We start from the raw sequence: 18,256 nt of genomic DNA on the forward strand, positions 1-18,256 counted from the left end.
ACACACACAGACTACATAGAACACACACACACACACACACAGACTACATAGAACACACACACACACAGACTACATAGAACAGATGCAGCCCCCCCCCCCCCCCCCCCCCCCCCCCCCCCCGCACTATCCACTCTCTGCCCTCTGATTGGTTGACGTGGAAGCTGTCCTCACACACACACACACACACACACACACTCAGACTGGGACTGACTTGGGATCAGACTGTGTTCTATACATGTTCTCCATTACTAACACATAGAGCGTTTAGATCCAGACTGAACTCATGTTCTGGTCAAAGCTCATCAGACTCCACCTCAGCGTGCTTCCATAAAACAAGTGAAGTGAGTTTTTTACTCTCTCTCTTAATCCCACACATGCTTTTCTCTCACAGACTGTTTCCATCTCCATATTCTCTGCAGTCTAATTCACACACATGTCAGGAGGTCATCTAAGTTAGCAGAGCTGCCGCTAATGTTTCTTCTGCTCTGACGTTCTTCTGAAACATTAGTAGTTGTTATCAGATGTAGAGCACAGGGATGTTTAGTCCAGTTTCAGAAGAGTTTTCTGCCTTTACCTTCCACACATGTGTTTTCTCTCTGGAGCTTCTCACACCAGAAAACTTCTCCTCTCCGCAGTGCGTACTCCTTCTGCGTCGGATTTCAACGCAGAAGGACTTTCAACTTTATAAGAGATGCTTCTGAGTCTAGGAAATCCATGCACTTCTGGAGCTATTATTTTCTATTTGTTTGATTAAATAAACATGTTTTAGGCATTTAAACAAAGTTCAGTGTTTGCATTATTCAAAAATTTTCACGCCGATTTTTACACTTTTACTGCAAATGAATATCGGCTCCAAATATCGGTTATCGGCCTCCTCTGACTACTAATAATCGGTATCGGCCCTAAAAAACCCATATCGCACGCAGCGACCGGCAGTAAGCGATAGCTTGCCGCAAAACAAATCTACCCACATGTACAAATAAAGTTACCTTGAACCTTGAATCTCTAACACACACACACATTTAGACTACATAGAACACACACATAGACTACATAGAACACACACACACACACAGACTACATAGAACACACACACACATATAGACTACATAGAACACACATAGACTACATAGAACACACACATAGACTACATAGAACACACACACACACACAGACTACATAGAACACACACACACATATAGACTACATAGAACACACATAGACTACATAGAACACACACATAGACTACATAGAACACACACACATATATATACAGGGTGGGGAAGCAAAATGTACAATATTTTGAGGCAGGGATTGAAAGACAGTGTATGACCAATTAGTTTAGTGAAAGTCATGAGAATTTTTTTGCCACAAGAAAATGTCCATAATAGAAAATGTTTTTATTCTATGTGTCCTCCTTCTTTCTCAATAACTGCCTTCACACGCTTCCTGAAACTTGCACAAGTGTTCCTCAAATATTGGGGTGACAACTTCTCCCATTCTTCTTTAATAGTATCTTCCAGACTTTCTGGTAATAGTTTTGCTCATAGTCATTCTCTTCTTTCCATTATAAACAGTCTTTATGGACACTCCAACTGTTTTTGAAATCTCCTTTGGTGTGACGAGTGCATTCAGCAAATCACACACTCTTTGACGTTTGCTTTCCTGATTACTCATATGGGCAAAAGTTTGTGAAAAGGTATGGATAATAGTGTTAGGTATGATTATGACATCAGTATATGTTTGGGTTCAAAACAACTGACGTAGTGTCTGCTGAGAAAAAACAACTAAATGTTCAGTGTACATTTGGCTTCCCCACCCTGTAGACTATATAGAACACACAGATATGGACTACGACTACATAGAACACACAGATATAGACTACATAGAACACACACATATAGACTTCATAGAACACACACATATAGACTACATAGAACACACACATATAGACTTCATAGAACACACACATATAGACTTCATAGAACACACACATATAGACTACATAGAACACACACATATAGACTTCATAGAACACACAGATATAGACTACATAGAACACACACATATAGACTTCATAGAACACACACATATAGACTTCATAGAACACACACATATAGACTACATAGAACACACACATATAGACTTCATAGAACACACACATATAGACTACATAGAACACACACATATAGACTTCATAGAACACACACATATAGACTACATAGAACACACACATATAGACTTCATAGAACACACACATATAGACTACATAGAACACACACATATAGACTACATAGAACACACACATATAGACTACATAGAACACACACATATAGACTTCATAGAACACACACATATAGACTACATAGAACACACACATATAGACTACATAGAACACACACATATAGACTACATAGAACACACACACAGATCAGTGGAATGAGGCTCATGGATTTGTTTTATGTGACACCATTTGAAAGTTAAAGACTCAAACTGGAAACCCCAATGAGACTTTAGATCTGTGGGAGTCCTCCAGGTCCAGGTCTGTGTGACCCGTACTCACCCTGACTGTGGTCTGACCCAGGTCTGTGTGACCCGGGTCTGTGTGACCCGTACTCACCCTGACTGTGGTCTGACCCAGGTCTGTGTGACCCGGGTCTGTGTGACCTGTACTCACCCTGACTGTGGTCTGACCCAGGTGTGTGTGACCCGTACTCACCCTGACTGTGGTCTGACCCAGGTCTGTGTGACCCGTACTCACCCTGACTGTGGTCTGACCCAGGTCTGTGTGACCCGTACTCACCCTGACTGTGGTCTGACCCAGGTCTGTGTGACCCGTACTCACCCTGACTGTGGTCTGACCCAGGTCTGTGTGACCCGTACTCACCCTGACTGTGGTCTGACCCAGGCGTCCGGACTGGAAGGCCTTCAGCAGACCTGCGGCCCCCTCGATGGCTTTGGGGATCTCCGCAGGGGACGGGGGGACCAGCTCGACGCGGGCGTAGTGCCAGAATGTGGCTAACCGAGGTTTGGAGTAGGTGACAGCGGCTGGACAAGAACCCACAACACTGTTAGCTAGTTCCTTAGAGAACAGAACAGTTAGCATTAGCTTAAAGCTGCATGCTGACCACTAGCACTAGCATGTTAGCATTAGCACCCTAGCATACAAGTTCATAAATTCCAAACAATATGAGTCACAATACACAGGCAGCTGAAAGACAACAGTTCCTATGATTTAAAAAAAGATTAATAACTGATAAACAGTTTTATTCAGTCATCTCCGTCTGAATTTCCTGTGTTTTCATGTAAATGTCGGCAGTTGTTCGGTCACACCGTTAGCCCAGTACAAACAGTCCAACAGGCCTCATTTCCGCTGAATTTCACCGTTTTTAGTTCAATGTTTGCAGTTTTTAGTTCAGTGTGTGCAGTTGTGGACTCACCGCCCAGCAGGGTCGGGACTTTGGCCACCAGTTTCTGCACTGCCTGTGCCATACTCAAAGGTTCCTCGGCAGTCTCCGCTCTTCTGTTTCTGTCAGCCGAATGAATGTCACCTCCAGCAGAAGGACCCCGAGCCGCAGAAGAAGGACCCCGAGCCGCAGCTATCCCGGAAACTGCCTGCACAGAAACACACGGCTAATAATACACACACAGCTCCAAAAAAAAAAAAAAGAAGAAGAAAAGAAAGAAGAAGAAGAAAAAGAAAAAGAAAAAAAAGTAAATAATAATACACACAGATCTAAATATATATATATATATATATATATATATATATATATACATATATATATATATATATATATACATATATATATATATATATATATATATATATATATATATTATAAAAATAATAATACACACGGCTCAAAAAAAAAGAAGAAGAAGAAAAAGAAAAAGAAAAAAAAGTAAATAATAATACACACAGATCTAAAAAATATATATATGTATATGTATATATATATATATATATATATATATATATGTATATATAATAATACACACACAGCTCTAAAAAAAAAAAAAAAAAAAAAGAAGAAGAAAAAGCATTGAAGCCGCAATCGGCATCTAAAGGCCTTCGCCACGGGCACGTCCAGTAGAAGTATGTCCATCGTTCCGCAGGTGGCACCCTAGCACCAAATTTCAATGTCTTCTGATGAATGGGTGTAGGCCTGGGAGATTGACAATTGACTCAAATTTGAGACAAATCAGTGTTTGTACGTCCGAACTGAACAAATTTTTTTTATAAGTAAATCTGGAGGGGGTGCTATGGAGCCAAAATTCAATTTGTTCCATTGAATGGGTGTAGGCCTGCGAGATGTACCAATGAGTCAAATTTGAGCCAAATCGGTGGTCGTATGTCCGAACTGATGCAATTTTCGTGAAGGTAAATTTGTAGGGGGCGCTATTGTGCAAAATGGTTATTTCCATTGATAAATGGGTGTAGGCTTGGGAGATTGACAACTGATTCAAATTTGAGTCAAATCGGTGTTTGTATGTCCAAACTGAAGCCATTATCGTCAAGGCAAAGTTGGAGGGGGCGCTATAGTGTCAAATTTCAAATTTTTCGGAAAAATGGGTGTAGGTCTGGGAGATAAATATCTGAGTCAAATTTAAGCCAAATCGGTTTTCGTATGTCTGAACTGAAGCAATTTTAATAAAAACATTTTTTTAAAAACTTGTAGGGGGCGCTGTAGTGCGAAATTTCAATTTCTTTTAACAAATAGTTGTAGGCCTGGGAGACAGATGTCTGAGTCAAATTTGAGCCAAATCGGTGTTCGTATGTCCGAACCAATGTCATTTTTGTAAAAGTATATTTGTAGGGGGCGCTATAGTGCAAAATTTAAATTTCTTTTAATAAATGGGTAACATTTTTTGTTTGTCTCCTCATGATGAATCTGTGTACCGATTTTCGTGGCTCTATGAAAAACTTTATGTTGGACATGCTCCCATTGGCGCAATGCATTTCCACTTTTCAAGGGGGCGCTGCAGCAACATTTCTTTACCGACATCTACGAAACCTATATGTAGATGCAATTTCTCACATTTCTGAATTTTGTGCAAGTTTTGGTGAGTTTTCGTAAATGTTAAGGGGGTCAAAATTGAGCTCAAAGCGCAGGAGAAAGAAAAATAAGACAAAAAAAAAAAAATTAAAGCCGCAAGCGGCATCTAAAGGCACTTGCCACGGGCACTTCCAGTAGAAGTATGTCCATTGTTCAGCAGGTGGCACTCTAGCACCAAATTTCATTGTCTTCTGATGAATGGGTGTAGGCCTGGGAGATCGAAAACTGATTCAAATTTGAGGAAAATCTTTGTTTGTATGTCTGAACTAAAGAAAGTTTTGGATAAGTAAATCTGTAGGGGGCACTATGCAGCTAAAAATACATTTCTACCATTGAATGGGTGTAGGTTTGCGAGATCTACCACTGAGTCAAATTTGAGCCAAATCAGTGTTCGTATGTCCGAATTAATGCAATTTTCGTGAAGGTAAATTATTAGGGGGCGCTAATGAGCGAAGTGGCAATTTCTTTTGATAAATGCGTGTAGGCCTGGGAGACTGAACACTGATTCAAATTTGAGCCAAACTGGTATTCGTATGTCTAACGTGAAGTACTTTTCGTAAAGGTAAAATTGTAGGGGGCGCTATGGCACCGAATTTCAAATATTTCTGATAAATGGGTGTAGGCCTGGGAGATAGACGTCTGAGTCAAATTTGAGCCAAATCGGTGTTCGTATGTCCGAACTGAAGAAATTTTAGTAAAAAAATGTTAAAAATTTATGTAGGGGCGCTGTAGTGCAAAATTTCAGTTTCTTTTGACAAATAGGTGTAGGCCGGGGAGATAGATGTCTGAGTCAAATTTGAGCCAAATTGTTGCTCGTATGTCCGAACTGATTTTTTTTTTGTAAATGTACATTTGTAGGGGGCGCTATAGTGCAAAATTTCAATTTCTTCTAATAAATGGGTGTAGGCCTGGGAGATAGAAGTCTGAGTCAAATTTCAGCCACATCGGTGTTCGTATGTCCAAATTAATGCAATTTTCGTGACGGTAAATTTGTAGGGGGCGCTATCCAGCGAAATGGCAATTTCTTTTGATAAATGGGTGTAGGCCTGGGAGATTGAAAATTGATTCAAATTTGAGCCAGATTGGTGTTCATATGTCTGAAGTGCAGTAATTTCTTAAAGGTAAAATTGTAGGGGGCGCTATAGCTCCAAATTTCAAATTTTTTCTGATAAATAGGTGTAGGCCTGGGAGACAGATGTCTGAGTCAAATTTGAGCCAAATTGGTGCTCGTATGTCCGAACTGATTTCATTTTTGTAAATGTACATTTGTAGGGGGCGCTATAGTGCGAAATTTCAATTTCTTTTAATAAATGGGTGTAGGCCTTGGAGATAGACGTCTGAGTGAAATTTCAGCCAAATCGGTGTTTGTATGTCTGAGCTGAAGCAATTTTTGTAATGGTAAATTCATGAAGAAACTTTGCAAAGTTTGCGACGTCGTCACACAACAACGGTGCCACCTATCCAAAAAATTCGGCTAACTTTTGATGCCCCACTTGTCTAGATACTGTACACCGATTTTGAGCTCATTTGGCCAAATGGCCAAGGAGGAGATAGTTAAAATACAACGTCAGCGAAAACGCTGACTCGGCATTTTGGAAATTTCAATCCAATATGGCCGACTAAGGGTATGTTTTGGGGCGTGGCCATAATAATATTTTTTGTTTGTCTCCTCATGATGAATCTGTGTACTGATTTTCGTGGCTCTACAACAAACTTTACGTTGGACGTGCTCCCATTGGCGTAATACATTTCTACTTTTCAAGGGGGCGCTGTCACAGCATTTCTTTACCGACATCTACGAAACCTACATGTAAATTCAAGTTTGCACATTTCTGAATTTTGGGCAAAATTTGGTGAGTTTTCGTAAATGTTCAGGGGGTCAAAATTGAGCTCAAAGTGCAGGAGAAAGAAAAAAAAAAAATTAAAGCCGCAAGCGGCATCTAAAGGCCTTCACCAAGGGCACATCCAGTGGAAGTATGCTCATCGTTCAGCAGGTGGCGCTGTAGCCCCAAATTTTGTGTCTTCTAATGAATGGGTTTAGGCCTGGGACATTGACAATTGATTTGAGACAAATCAGTGTTCGTATGTCCGAACTGAACAAAATTTTGTATATATAAATCTGTAGGGGGCGCTATGAGCAAAAATTCAATTTGTTCCATTGAATGGGTGTAGGCCTGTGAGATGTACCACTGAGTCAAATTTGAGCCAAATCGGTGTTCGTATGTCTGAACTGATGCAATTTTCGTAAAGGTAAATTTGTAGGGGGCGCTACTGAGCGAAGTGGCAATTTCTTTTGATAAATGGGTGTAGGCCTGGGAGATTGACAACTGATTCAAATTTGAGCCAAATTGGTGTTTGCATGTCTAACGTGAAGTAATTTTCGTAAAGGTAACATTGTAGGGGGCGCTATGGCGCCGAATTTAAAATTTTTCTGATAAATGGGTGTAGGCCTGGGATATAGACGTCTGAGTCAAATTTGAGCCAAATTGGTGTTCGTATGTCCGAACTGAAGCAATTTTAATAAAAAATATTAAAAATTTTTGTAGGGGGCGCTGTAGTGCAAAATTTCAGTTTCTTTTGATAAATAGGTGTAGGCCTTTGAGACAGATGTCTGAGTCAAATTTGAGCCAAATCGGTGTTCGTATGTCTGAACTGATGTCATTTTTGTAAATGTACATTTGTAGGGGGCGCTATAGTGCGAAATTTCAATTTCTTTTAATAAATGGGTGTAGGCCTGGGAGATGGACGTCTGAGTCAAATTTCAGCCAAATGGCTGTTCGTATGTCTGAGCTGAAGCAATTTTTATGATGGTAAATTTTCGAAAAAACTTCGCAAAGTTTGCAACCTTGTCACACAAAAACGGTGATGCCAATTCAAAAAATTCGGCTAACTTTTGATGCCCCACTTCTCTAGATACTGTACACTGATTTTGAGCTCATTCGGCCAAACGGCCAAGGAGGAGATAGTTAAAATACAACTTCAGCGAAAACGCTGACTCAGCATTTTGGAAATTTCAATCCAATATGGCCAACTAAGGGTTGGTTTAGGGGCGTGGCCATAATAATATTTTTTGTTTGTCTCCTCATGATGAATCTGTCTACCGATTTTCGTGGCTCTACGACAAACTTTATGTTGGATGCGCTCCCATTGACGCAATGCATTTCCACTTTTCAAGGGGGCGCTGCCGCAACATTTCTTTACCGACATCTACGAAACCTATATGTAAATTCAATTTCTCATACTTCTGAATTTTAGGCAAAATTTGGTGAGTTTTCGTAAATGTTAAGAGGGTCAAAATTGAGCTCAAAGCGCAGGAGAAAGAAAAATAAGACAAAAAAAAAAATAAATAATAATAATAAAAATTAAAGCCGCAAACGGCATCTAAAGGCCCTCGCCAAGGGCACGTCCAGTGGAAGTATGCTCATCATTCAGCAGGTGGCGCTCTAGCCCCAAATTTTGTGTCTTCTGATGAATGGGTGTAGGCCTGGGACGTTGACAATTGATTTGAGACAAATCAGTGTTCGTATGTCCGAACTGAACAAAATTTTGTATAAATAAATCTGTAGGGGGCGCTATAAGCCAAAATTCAATTTGTTCCATTGAATGGGTGTAGGCCTGTGAGATGTACCACTGAGTCAAATTTGAGCCAAATCGGTGTTTGTATGTCTGAACTGATGCAATTTTCGTGAAGGTAAATTTGTAGGGGGCGCTACTGAGCGAAGTGGCAATTTCTTTTGATAAATGGGTGTAGGCCTGGGAGATTGACAACTGATTCAAATTTGAGCCAAATTGGTGTTCGCATGTCTAACGTGAAGTAATTTTCATAAAGGTAACATTGTAGGGGGCGCTATGGCGCCGAATTTAATTTTTTTCTGATAAATGGGTGTAGGCCTGGGATATAGATGTCTGAGTCAAATTTGAGCCAAATTGGTGTTCGTATGTCCGAACTGAAGCAATTTTAATAAAAAAATATTAAAAATTTTTGCAGGGGGCGCTGTACTGCAAAATTTCAGTTTCTTTTGATAAATAGGTGTAGGCCTTTGAGACAGATGTCTGAGTCAAATTTGAGCCAAATCGGTGTTCGTATGTCTGAACTGATGTCATTTTTGTAAATGTACATTTGTAGGGGGCGCTATAGTGCGAAATTTCAATTTCTTTTAATAAATGGGTGTAGGCCTGGGAGATGGACGTCTGAGTCAAATTTCAGCCAAATGGCTGTTCGTATGTCTGAGCTGAAGCAATTTTTATGATGGTAAATTTTCGAAAAAACTTCGCAAAGTTTGCAACCTTGTCACACAAAAACGGTGATGCCAATTCAAAAAATTCGGCTAACTTTTGATGCCCCACTTCTCTAGATACTGTACACTGATTTTGAGCTCATTCGGCCAAACGGCCAAGGAGGAGATAGTTAAAATACAACTTCAGCGAAAACGCTGACTCAGCATTTTGGAAATTTCAATCCAATATGGCCAACTAAGGGTTGGTTTAGGGGCGTGGCCATAATAATATTTTTTGTTTGTCTCCTCATGATGAATCTGTCTACCGATTTTCGTGGCTCTACGACAAACTTTATGTTGGATGCGCTCCCATTGACGCAATGCATTTCCACTTTTCAAGGGGGCGCTGCCGCAACATTTCTTTACCGACATCTACGAAACCTATATGTAAATTCAATTTCTCATACTTCTGAATTTTAGGCAAAATTTGGTGAGTTTTCGTAAATGTTAAGAGGGTCAAAATTGAGCTCAAAGCGCAGGAGAAAGAAAAATAAGACAAAAAAAAATAATAATAATAATAATAAAAATTAAAGCCGCAAACGGCATCTAAAGGCCCTCGCCAAGGGCACGTCCAGTGGAAGTATGCTCATCATTCAGCAGGTGGCGCTCTAGCCCCAAATTTTGTGTCTTCTGATGAATGGGTGTAGGCCTGGGACGTTGACAATTGATTTGAGACAAATCAGTGTTCGTATGTCCGAACTGAACAAAATTTTGTATAAATAAATCTGTAGGGGGCGCTATAAGCCAAAATTCAATTTGTTCCATTGAATGGGTGTAGGCCTGTGAGATGTACCACTGAGTCAAATTTGAGCCAAATCGGTGTTTGTATGTCTGAACTGATGCAATTTTCGTGAAGGTAAATTTGTAGGGGGCGCTACTGAGCGAAGTGGCAATTTCTTTTGATAAATGGGTGTAGGCCTGGGAGATTGACAACTGATTCAAATTTGAGCCAAATTGGTGTTCGCATGTCTAACGTGAAGTAATTTTCATAAAGGTAACATTGTAGGGGGCGCTATGGCGCCGAATTTAATTTTTTTCTGATAAATGGGTGTAGGCCTGGGATATAGACATCTGAGTCAAATTTGAGCCAAATTGGTGTTCGTATGTCCGAACTGAAGCAATTTTAATAAAAAAATATTAAAATTTTTTGCAGGGGGCGCTGTACTGCAAAATTTCAGTTTCTTTTGATAAATAGGTGTAGGCCTTTGAGACAGATGTCTGAGTCAAATTTGAGCCAAATCGGTGTTCGTATGTCCGAACTGATGTCATTTTTGTAAATGTACATTTGTAGGGGGCGCTATAGTGCGAAATTTCAATTTCTTTTAATAAATGGGTGTAGGCCTGGGAGATGGACGTCTGAGTCAAATTTCAGCCAAATCGGTGTTCGTATGTCTGAGCTGAAGCAATTTTTGTGATGGTAAATTTTCGAAAAAACTTCGCAAAGTTTGCAACCTCGTCACACAAAAACAGTGATGCCGATTCAAAAAATTCGGCAAACTTTTGATGCCCCACTTGTCTAGATACTGTACACCGATTTTGAGCTCATTCGGCCAAACGGCCAAGGAGGAGATAGTTAAAATACAACGTCAGCGAAAACGCTGACTCAGCATTTTGGAAATTTCAATCCAATATGGCCGACAAAGGGTTGGTTTAGGGGCGTGGCCATAATAATATTTTTTGTTTGTCTCCTCATGATGAATCTGTCTACCGATTTTCGTGGCTCTACGACAAACTTTATGTTGGACGCTCTCCCATTGGCGCAATGCATTTCCACTTTTCAAGGGGGCGCTGCCGCAACATTTCTTTACCGACATCTACGAAACCTATATGTAAATTCAATTTCTCGCACTTCTGAATTTTAGGCAAAATTTGGTGAGTTTTCGTAAATGTTCAGAGGGTCAAAATTGAGCTCAAAGCGCAGGAGAAAGAAAAATAAATTAAAAAAATAAAATAATAATAATAATAATCTGAGCAAGAACAATATAGCCGTTTCTATGGCAACCACGTATTTGCCCTTTTTTGAAAGTTCTCGAGGTCCCCCACATGTGTGTGGGGTCAGATGTCACGTGTCGTGCACTTACACACACATGACTAACCCCGAGTGGGCGTGTCCCATTGACTCCCATTCATTCTGAGCAGGTGTAAATATGCGATTTGTGCACATGTCATGTACATCGTCGGAAACGTCTCAGTGCCGTGAATGTGAATATGTGTGAGAGAGGCGACAGTGGCGAAAGGCGACCGCGTCACTGGCGATTTGGTCCCCATGCGCCCACTGCAGACTCAATAGGCCCTGCGCCGGCTTTACTCGGCTCGGGCCTAATAATAATACAGGGTTCTTCTAAAGCTGCATCTGAAGCTGAAACCATTGATCATTTGTGTTTTAATTGTTCACACAGCATTTCCTTTTTGGCTGATATTCACGGTTGGTTGTCCTTAAAAACTGAAAATATTCCGTCTTTTTTCTTTATGTGATATTATTTATTTTATGGATTCATTAGAAGTTAATGACAAAGATAATGTTAACCTTATTATTATTTTGGGTAAATATTATACTCATACTTGCAAGTGGAAAAACATGAACCCCTCCTTTAACCTTTTTTATGTGATTTTATTAAGTATTAAAAATCTCTTCAGTATATTGTAAATATGTAAAAAAGAAAGAAAGAAAAAATCCAAAAAGCTCTATTTTAGTTTAAGTCCTTGCTGTTTTAATTGTATCTTGCCTTAGTCTTTTGTGCTCTATTGTCCTGTCAGATTTATTTATTTATTTTTCTTTCAGTTTCAATATTTTCATTACACTTCACATGTCTTAATCTTTTTGTTTATTTTGTTTCAGATAGTTGTAATAGTTGTGTTCAACCATTCCACCATGTCTCCAAATGTAGTTCTATATTACTCTTCTGTAATATTTTTCCCATTCTTGTTATGTAAATTTGCTTTGTGCCAATAAAAATACTAAAAATAATTTTTAAAAAAGAAAAAAAAGGTTCTTCAAAAGCTGCTCTGACTCTGATAAAAGTGAAAACTTTAATATGATGTACAGAATTTTTTATTTATAGTCTATTCATTATATATTTCTATCACTATTTTTGTTTTTCATGTTTTACAATTAAGATGAAGCCACCAGTGACACAAGCTACACTTTTGTAAATGACCACCAGAGGACGCACTAATCCATAGTTTTCATACAAATAGATAATTAGACAAATTTAGTCGATTTCAAGACTCTTTTAGACATGTTATTATAAATATATCCACATAATTTTTTAAATGTATGTAAGTGCATTTTGCCTATGGGTCAGTGATGTGAGTTGAATATTGTGTTGTTGTTGATGGTTCATTTCAATACAGAAAAAGGGTTAAAATGAGAAAATAAACGTACAAACTGCTTTCTAAGATGACTTTTATCAATATTGAGAGAATATGTATGGGATCACACAGCTTCATATAACTTGTAAACTATTCATTAAATAAAAGATGAAATTAATTAATAAAATAAGACATGTGGGTTGGCTTAATCTTCCATTAGTGCTATGTCTAAGTCCAGTCAGCTTTAACGTGGTGCCAATAACAATGACATTTCAGCTGCGTTCACTTTGACTTGAGGTAGAAAACGCTGATAATCTCATCTCATCTCAGACGGTCTGATCCATGGTTAAAAAACTTCTGAGAACAGGGAATTGTTAATTTCTCAACTTGCCAATTTAATTTATTTAGAGACATGAGCTAGTGGAAAACCGGTGTTTCCTACAATTTACAGGTCTTTGAACACAGCCTAATGGTTCCATGGTGTAATGGTCCGCACTCTGGACTCGGAATCCAGCGATCCCAGTTCAGATCTCGGTGGAACCTGGATTTAACTTCATGCACTTGACAGGGGGCGCTGTGACCCAAACTGAAGCTGCTGTGACCCAAACTGAAGCTGCTGTGACCCAAACTGAAGCTGCTGTGACCCAAACTGAAGCTGCTGTGACCCAAACTGAAGCTGATGTGACCCGGACTGAAGCTGCTGTGACCCGGACTGAAGCTGCTGTGACCCAAACTGAAGCTGATGTGACCCGGACTGAAGCTGCTGTGACTCGGACTGAAGCTGCTGTGACCCGGACTGAAGCTGCTGTGACCCAAACTGAAGCTGCTGTGACCCGGACTGAAGCTGCTGTGACCCAAACTGAAGCTGCTGTGACCCAAACTGAAGCTGCTGTGACCCGGACTGAAGCTGCTGTGACCCGGACTGAAGCTGCTGTGACCCAAACTGAAGCTGCTGTGACCCAAACTGAAGCTGCTGTGACCCAAACTGAAGCTGATGTGACCCGGACTGAAGCTGCTGTGACTCGGACTGAAGCTGCTGTGACCCGGACTGAAGCTGCTGTGACCCAAACTGAAGCTGCTGTGACCCGGACTGAAGCTGCTGTGACCCGGACTGAAGCTGCTGTGACCCAAACTGAAGCTGCTGTGACCCGGACTGAAGCTGCTGTGACCCGGACTGAAGCTGCTGTGACCTGTACTGAAGCTGCTGTGACCCAAACTGAAGCTGCTGTGACCCAAACTGAAGCTGCTGTGACCCGGACTGAAGCTGCTGTGACCCGGACTGAAGCTGCTGTGACCTGTACTGAAGCTGATGTGACCCGGACTGAAGCTGATGTGACCTGTACTGAAGCTGCTGTGACCTGTACTGAAGCTGCTGTGACCCGGACTGAAGCTGCTGTGACCCGGACTGAAGCTGATGTGACCCGGACTGAAGCTGCTGTGACCTGTACTGAAGCTGCTGTGACCCGGACTGAAGCTGATGTGACCCGGACTGAAGCTGCTGTGACCCGGACTGAAGCTGATGTGACCTGTACTGAAGCTGATGTGACCTGGACTGAAGCTGATGTGACCTGGACTGAAGCTGATGTGACCCGGACTGAAGCTGATGTGACCCGGACTGAAGCTAACAAACCCTCCTTTTCTGGATTTACAAACAAATTTAAAATGTTTTTCTTGTCCCTAAGAAAATTAAAAAAAAACAAAAAACAAAATTGTAATGAAAATAAGCCCGAACATTGCTCGTTATCTATTATTTTAATTTGAAAGTCTTCTCTGTCGCACCTCTGCTCCTACACGTTCATTTAAAATGCCTCATGATTTGCACTGGATTGGACTGGAATGTGTTTTTGCTCTTGCCTACATATGCCCGGGATTTTTGTACTGTATTATCTCACCAGCTGACAGGCCGTAAGCTATTGTCGTCATACGGCGTCCAGCGTTGTCTGTCATCATCTGTCATCTGTCGTTGTCTGTCGTCTGTTATCATCTGTCATCATCTGTCATCATCTGTCGTCGTCTGTCATTGTCTGTCGTCATCTGTTGTCTGTTGTCGCCTGTTGTCTATCATCGTCATCTGTTGTCATCGTCTGTCGTTGTCTGTCATCTGTCGTCGGCTGTCATCGTTGTCTGTCATCATCTGTCGTCTGTCGTTGTCAGTCATCTGTCGTCTGTCGTTGGCTGTCATCGTTGTCTGTCATCATCTGTCGTCTGTCATTGTCTGTCATCTGTCGTCTGTCGTTGTCTGTCATCTGCCGTCTGTCGTTGTCTGTCATCTGCCGTCTGTCGTTGGCTGTCATCGTTGTCTGTCATCATCTGTCGTCTGTCGTTGTCAGTCATCTGTCGTCTGTCGTTGGCTGTCATCGTTGTCTGTCATCATCTGTCGTCTGTCATTGTCTGTCATCTGTCGTCTGTCGTTGTCTGTCATCTGCCGTCTGTCGTTGTCTGTCATCTGCCGTCTGTCGTTGGCTGTCATCGTTGTCTGTCATCATCTGTCGTCTGTCGTTGTCTGTCATCTGTCGTCTGTCGTTGTCTGTCATCTGTCGTCTGTCGTTGGCTGTCATCGTTGTCTGTCATCATCTGTCGTCTGTCGTTGTCTGTCATCTGTCGTCGGCTGTCATTGTTGTCTGTCATCATCTGTCGTCTGTCGTTGTCAGTCATCTGTCGTCTGTCGTTGGCTGTCATCGTTGTCTGTCATCTGTCGTCTGTCGTTGGCTGTCATCGTTGTCTGTCATCATCTGTCGTCTGTCGTTGTCTGTCATCTGTCGTCTGTCGTTGTCTGTCATCTGCCGTCTGTCGTTGTCTGTCATCTGTCGTCTGTCGTTGGCTGTCATCGTTGTCTGTCATCATCTGTCGTCTGTCGTTGTCTGTCATCTGTCGTCTGTCGTTGTCTGTCATCTGTCGTCTGTCGTTGTCTGTCATCTGTCGTCTGTCGTTGGCTGTCATCGTTGTCTGTCATCATCTGTCGTCTGTCGTTGTCTGTCATCTGTCGTCTGTCGTTGTCTGTCGTCTGTCGTCGTCTGTCGTCATTTTCTGTCATCATCTGTCGTCGTCTGTCGTTGTCACTCATCTGTCATCTGTCGTTGTCTGTCATCTGTCGTCTGTCGTTGTCTGTCATCTGTCGTCTGTCGTTGGCTGTCATCTGTCGTCTGTCGTTGTCTGTCATCTGCCGTCTGTCGTTGTCTGTCATCTGTCGTCTGTCGTTGGCTGTCATCGTTGTCTGACATCATCTGTCATCTGTCGTTGTCTGTCATCTGTCGTCTGTCGTTGTCTGTCGTCTGTCGTCGTCTGTCGTCATTTTCTGTCATCATCTGTCGTCGTCTGTCGTTGTCACTCATCTGTCATCTGTCGTTGTCTGTCATCTGTCGTCTGTCGTTGTCTGTCATCTGTCGTCTGTCGTTGTCTGTCATCTGTCGTCTGTCGTTGGCTGTCGTCTGTCGTCGTCTGTCATCATTTTCTGTCCTCATCTGTCGTCGTCTGTCGTTGTCTGTCATCTGTCGTCTGTCATCTGTCGTCTGTCGTTGTCTGTCATCTGTCGTCTGTCGTTGGCTGTCATCTGTCGTCTGTCATTGGCTGTCATCGTTGTCTGTCATCATCTGTCGTCTGTCGTTGTCTGTCATCTGCCGTCTGTCGTTGTCTGTCATCTGCCGTCTGTCGTTGTCTGTCATCTGTCGTCTGTCGTTGGCTGTCATCGTTGTCTGTCATCATCTGTCGTCTGTCGTTGTCTGTCATCTGCCGTCTGTCGTTGTCTGTCATCTGTCGTCTGTCGTTGGCTGTCATCGTTGTCTGTCATCATCTGTCGTCTGTCGTTGTCTGTCATCTGTCGTCGGCTGTCATTGTTGTCTGTCATCATCTGTCGTCTGTCGTTGTCAGTCATCTGTCGTCTGTCGTTGGCTGTCATCGTTGTCTGTCATTTGTCGTCTGTCGTTGGCTGTCATCGTTGTCTGTCATCATCTGTCGTCTGTCGTTGTCTGTCATCTGTCGTCTGTCGTTGTCTGTCATCTGCCGTCTGTCGTTGTCTGTCATCTGTCGTCTGTCGTTGGCTGTCATCGTTGTCTGTCATCATCTGTCGTCTGTCGTTGTCAGTCATCTGTCGTCTGTCGTTGGCTGTCATCGTTGTCTGTCATCATCTGTCGTCTGTCATTGTCTGTCATCTGTCGTCTGTCGTTGTCTGTCATCTGCCGTCTGTCGTTGTCTGTCATCTGCCGTCTGTCGTTGTCTGTCATCTGTCGTCTGTCGTTGGCTGTCATCGTTGTCTGTCATCATCTGTCGTCTGTCGTTGTCTGTCATCTGCCGTCTGTCGTTGTCTGTCATCTGTCGTCTGTCGTTGGCTGTCATCGTTGTCTGTCATCATCTGTCGTCTGTCGTTGTCTGTCATCTGTCGTCGGCTGTCATTGTTGTCTGTCATCATCTGTCGTCTGTCGTTGTCAGTCATCTGTCGTCTGTCGTTGGCTGTCATCGTTGTCTGTCATCTGTCGTCTGTCGTTGGCTGTCATCGTTGTCTGTCATCATCTGTCGTCTGTCGTTGTCTGTCATCTGTCGTCTGTCGTTGTCTGTCATCTGCCGTCTGTCGTTGTCTGTCATCTGTCGTCTGTCGTTGGCTGTCATCGTTGTCTGTCATCATCTGTCGTCTGTCGTTGTCTGTCATCTGTCGTCTGTCGTTGTCTGTCATCTGCCGTCTGTCGTTGTCTGTCATCTGTCGTCTGTCGTTGGCTGTCATCGTTGTCTGTCATCATCTGTCGTCTGTCGTTGTCTGTCATCTGTCGTCTGTCGTTGTCTGTCGTCTGTCGTCGTCTGTCGTCATTTTCTGTCATCATCTGTCGTCGTCTGTCGTTGTCACTCATCTGTCATCTGTCGTTGTCTGTCATCTGTCGTCTGTCGTTGTCTGTCATCTGTCGTCTGTCGTTGGCTGTCATCTGTCGTCTGTCGTTGTCTGTCATCTGCCGTCTGTCGTTGTCTGTCATCTGTCGTCTGTCGTTGGCTGTCATCGTTGTCTGACATCATCTGTCATCTGTCGTTGTCTGTCATCTGTCGTCTGTCGTTGTCTGTCGTCTGTCGTCGTCTGTCGTCATTTTCTGTCATCATCTGTCGTCGTCTGTCGTTGTCACTCATCTGTCATCTGTCGTTGTCTGTCATCTGTCGTCTGTCGTTGTCTGTCATCTGTCGTCTGTCGTTGTCTGTCGTCTGTCGTTGGCTGTCGTCTGTCGTCGTCTGTCGTCATTTTCTGTCATCATCTGTCGTCGTCTGTCGTTGTCTGTCATCTGTCGTCTGTCATCTGTCGTCTGTCGTTGTCTGTCATCTCTCGTCTGTCGTTGGCTGTCATCTGTCGTCTGTCATTGGCTGTCATCGTTGTCTGTCATCATCTGTCGTCTGTCGTTGTCTGTCATCTGCCGTCTGTCGTTGTCTGTCATCTGCCGTCTGTCGTTGTCTGTCATCTGTCGTCTGTCGTTGGCTGTCATCGTTGTCTGTCATCATCTGTCGTCTGTCGTTGTCTGTCATCTGCCGTCTGTCGTTGTCTGTCATCTGTCGTCTGTCGTTGGCTGTCATCGTTGTCTGTCATCATCTGTCGTCTGTCGTTGTCTGTCATCTGTCGTCGGCTGTCATTGTTGTCTG

At 42.4% G+C, this 18,256-nt stretch overlaps 1 protein-coding gene across 1 annotated transcript in view; it reads right to left on the reverse strand.

Annotated features, from left to right (window-relative positions):
• Nucleotides 1–3,588, reverse strand: part of LOC115416711 (ATP synthase subunit g, mitochondrial-like) — a 14,499-nt gene extending 10,911 nt beyond the window's left edge. The window contains exons 1-2 of the mRNA XM_030130558.1: nucleotides 3,441–3,588; nucleotides 2,888–3,048 (exon numbers count right to left, since the gene is read on the reverse strand). Of these exons, the coding sequence (XP_029986418.1) occupies nucleotides 2,888–3,048; nucleotides 3,441–3,492 (213 nt within the window). The 5' untranslated portion in view covers nucleotides 3,493–3,588. The remainder of the gene's footprint in view (nucleotides 1–2,887; nucleotides 3,049–3,440) is intronic.
• Nucleotides 3,589–18,256: the final 14,668 nt, after the last annotated feature.

The sequence above is a fragment of the Sphaeramia orbicularis genome, unplaced genomic scaffold (assembly GCF_902148855.1).
Source record: "Sphaeramia orbicularis unplaced genomic scaffold, fSphaOr1.1, whole genome shotgun sequence".
NCBI classification, from domain to species: domain Eukaryota; kingdom Metazoa; phylum Chordata; class Actinopteri; order Kurtiformes; family Apogonidae; genus Sphaeramia; species Sphaeramia orbicularis.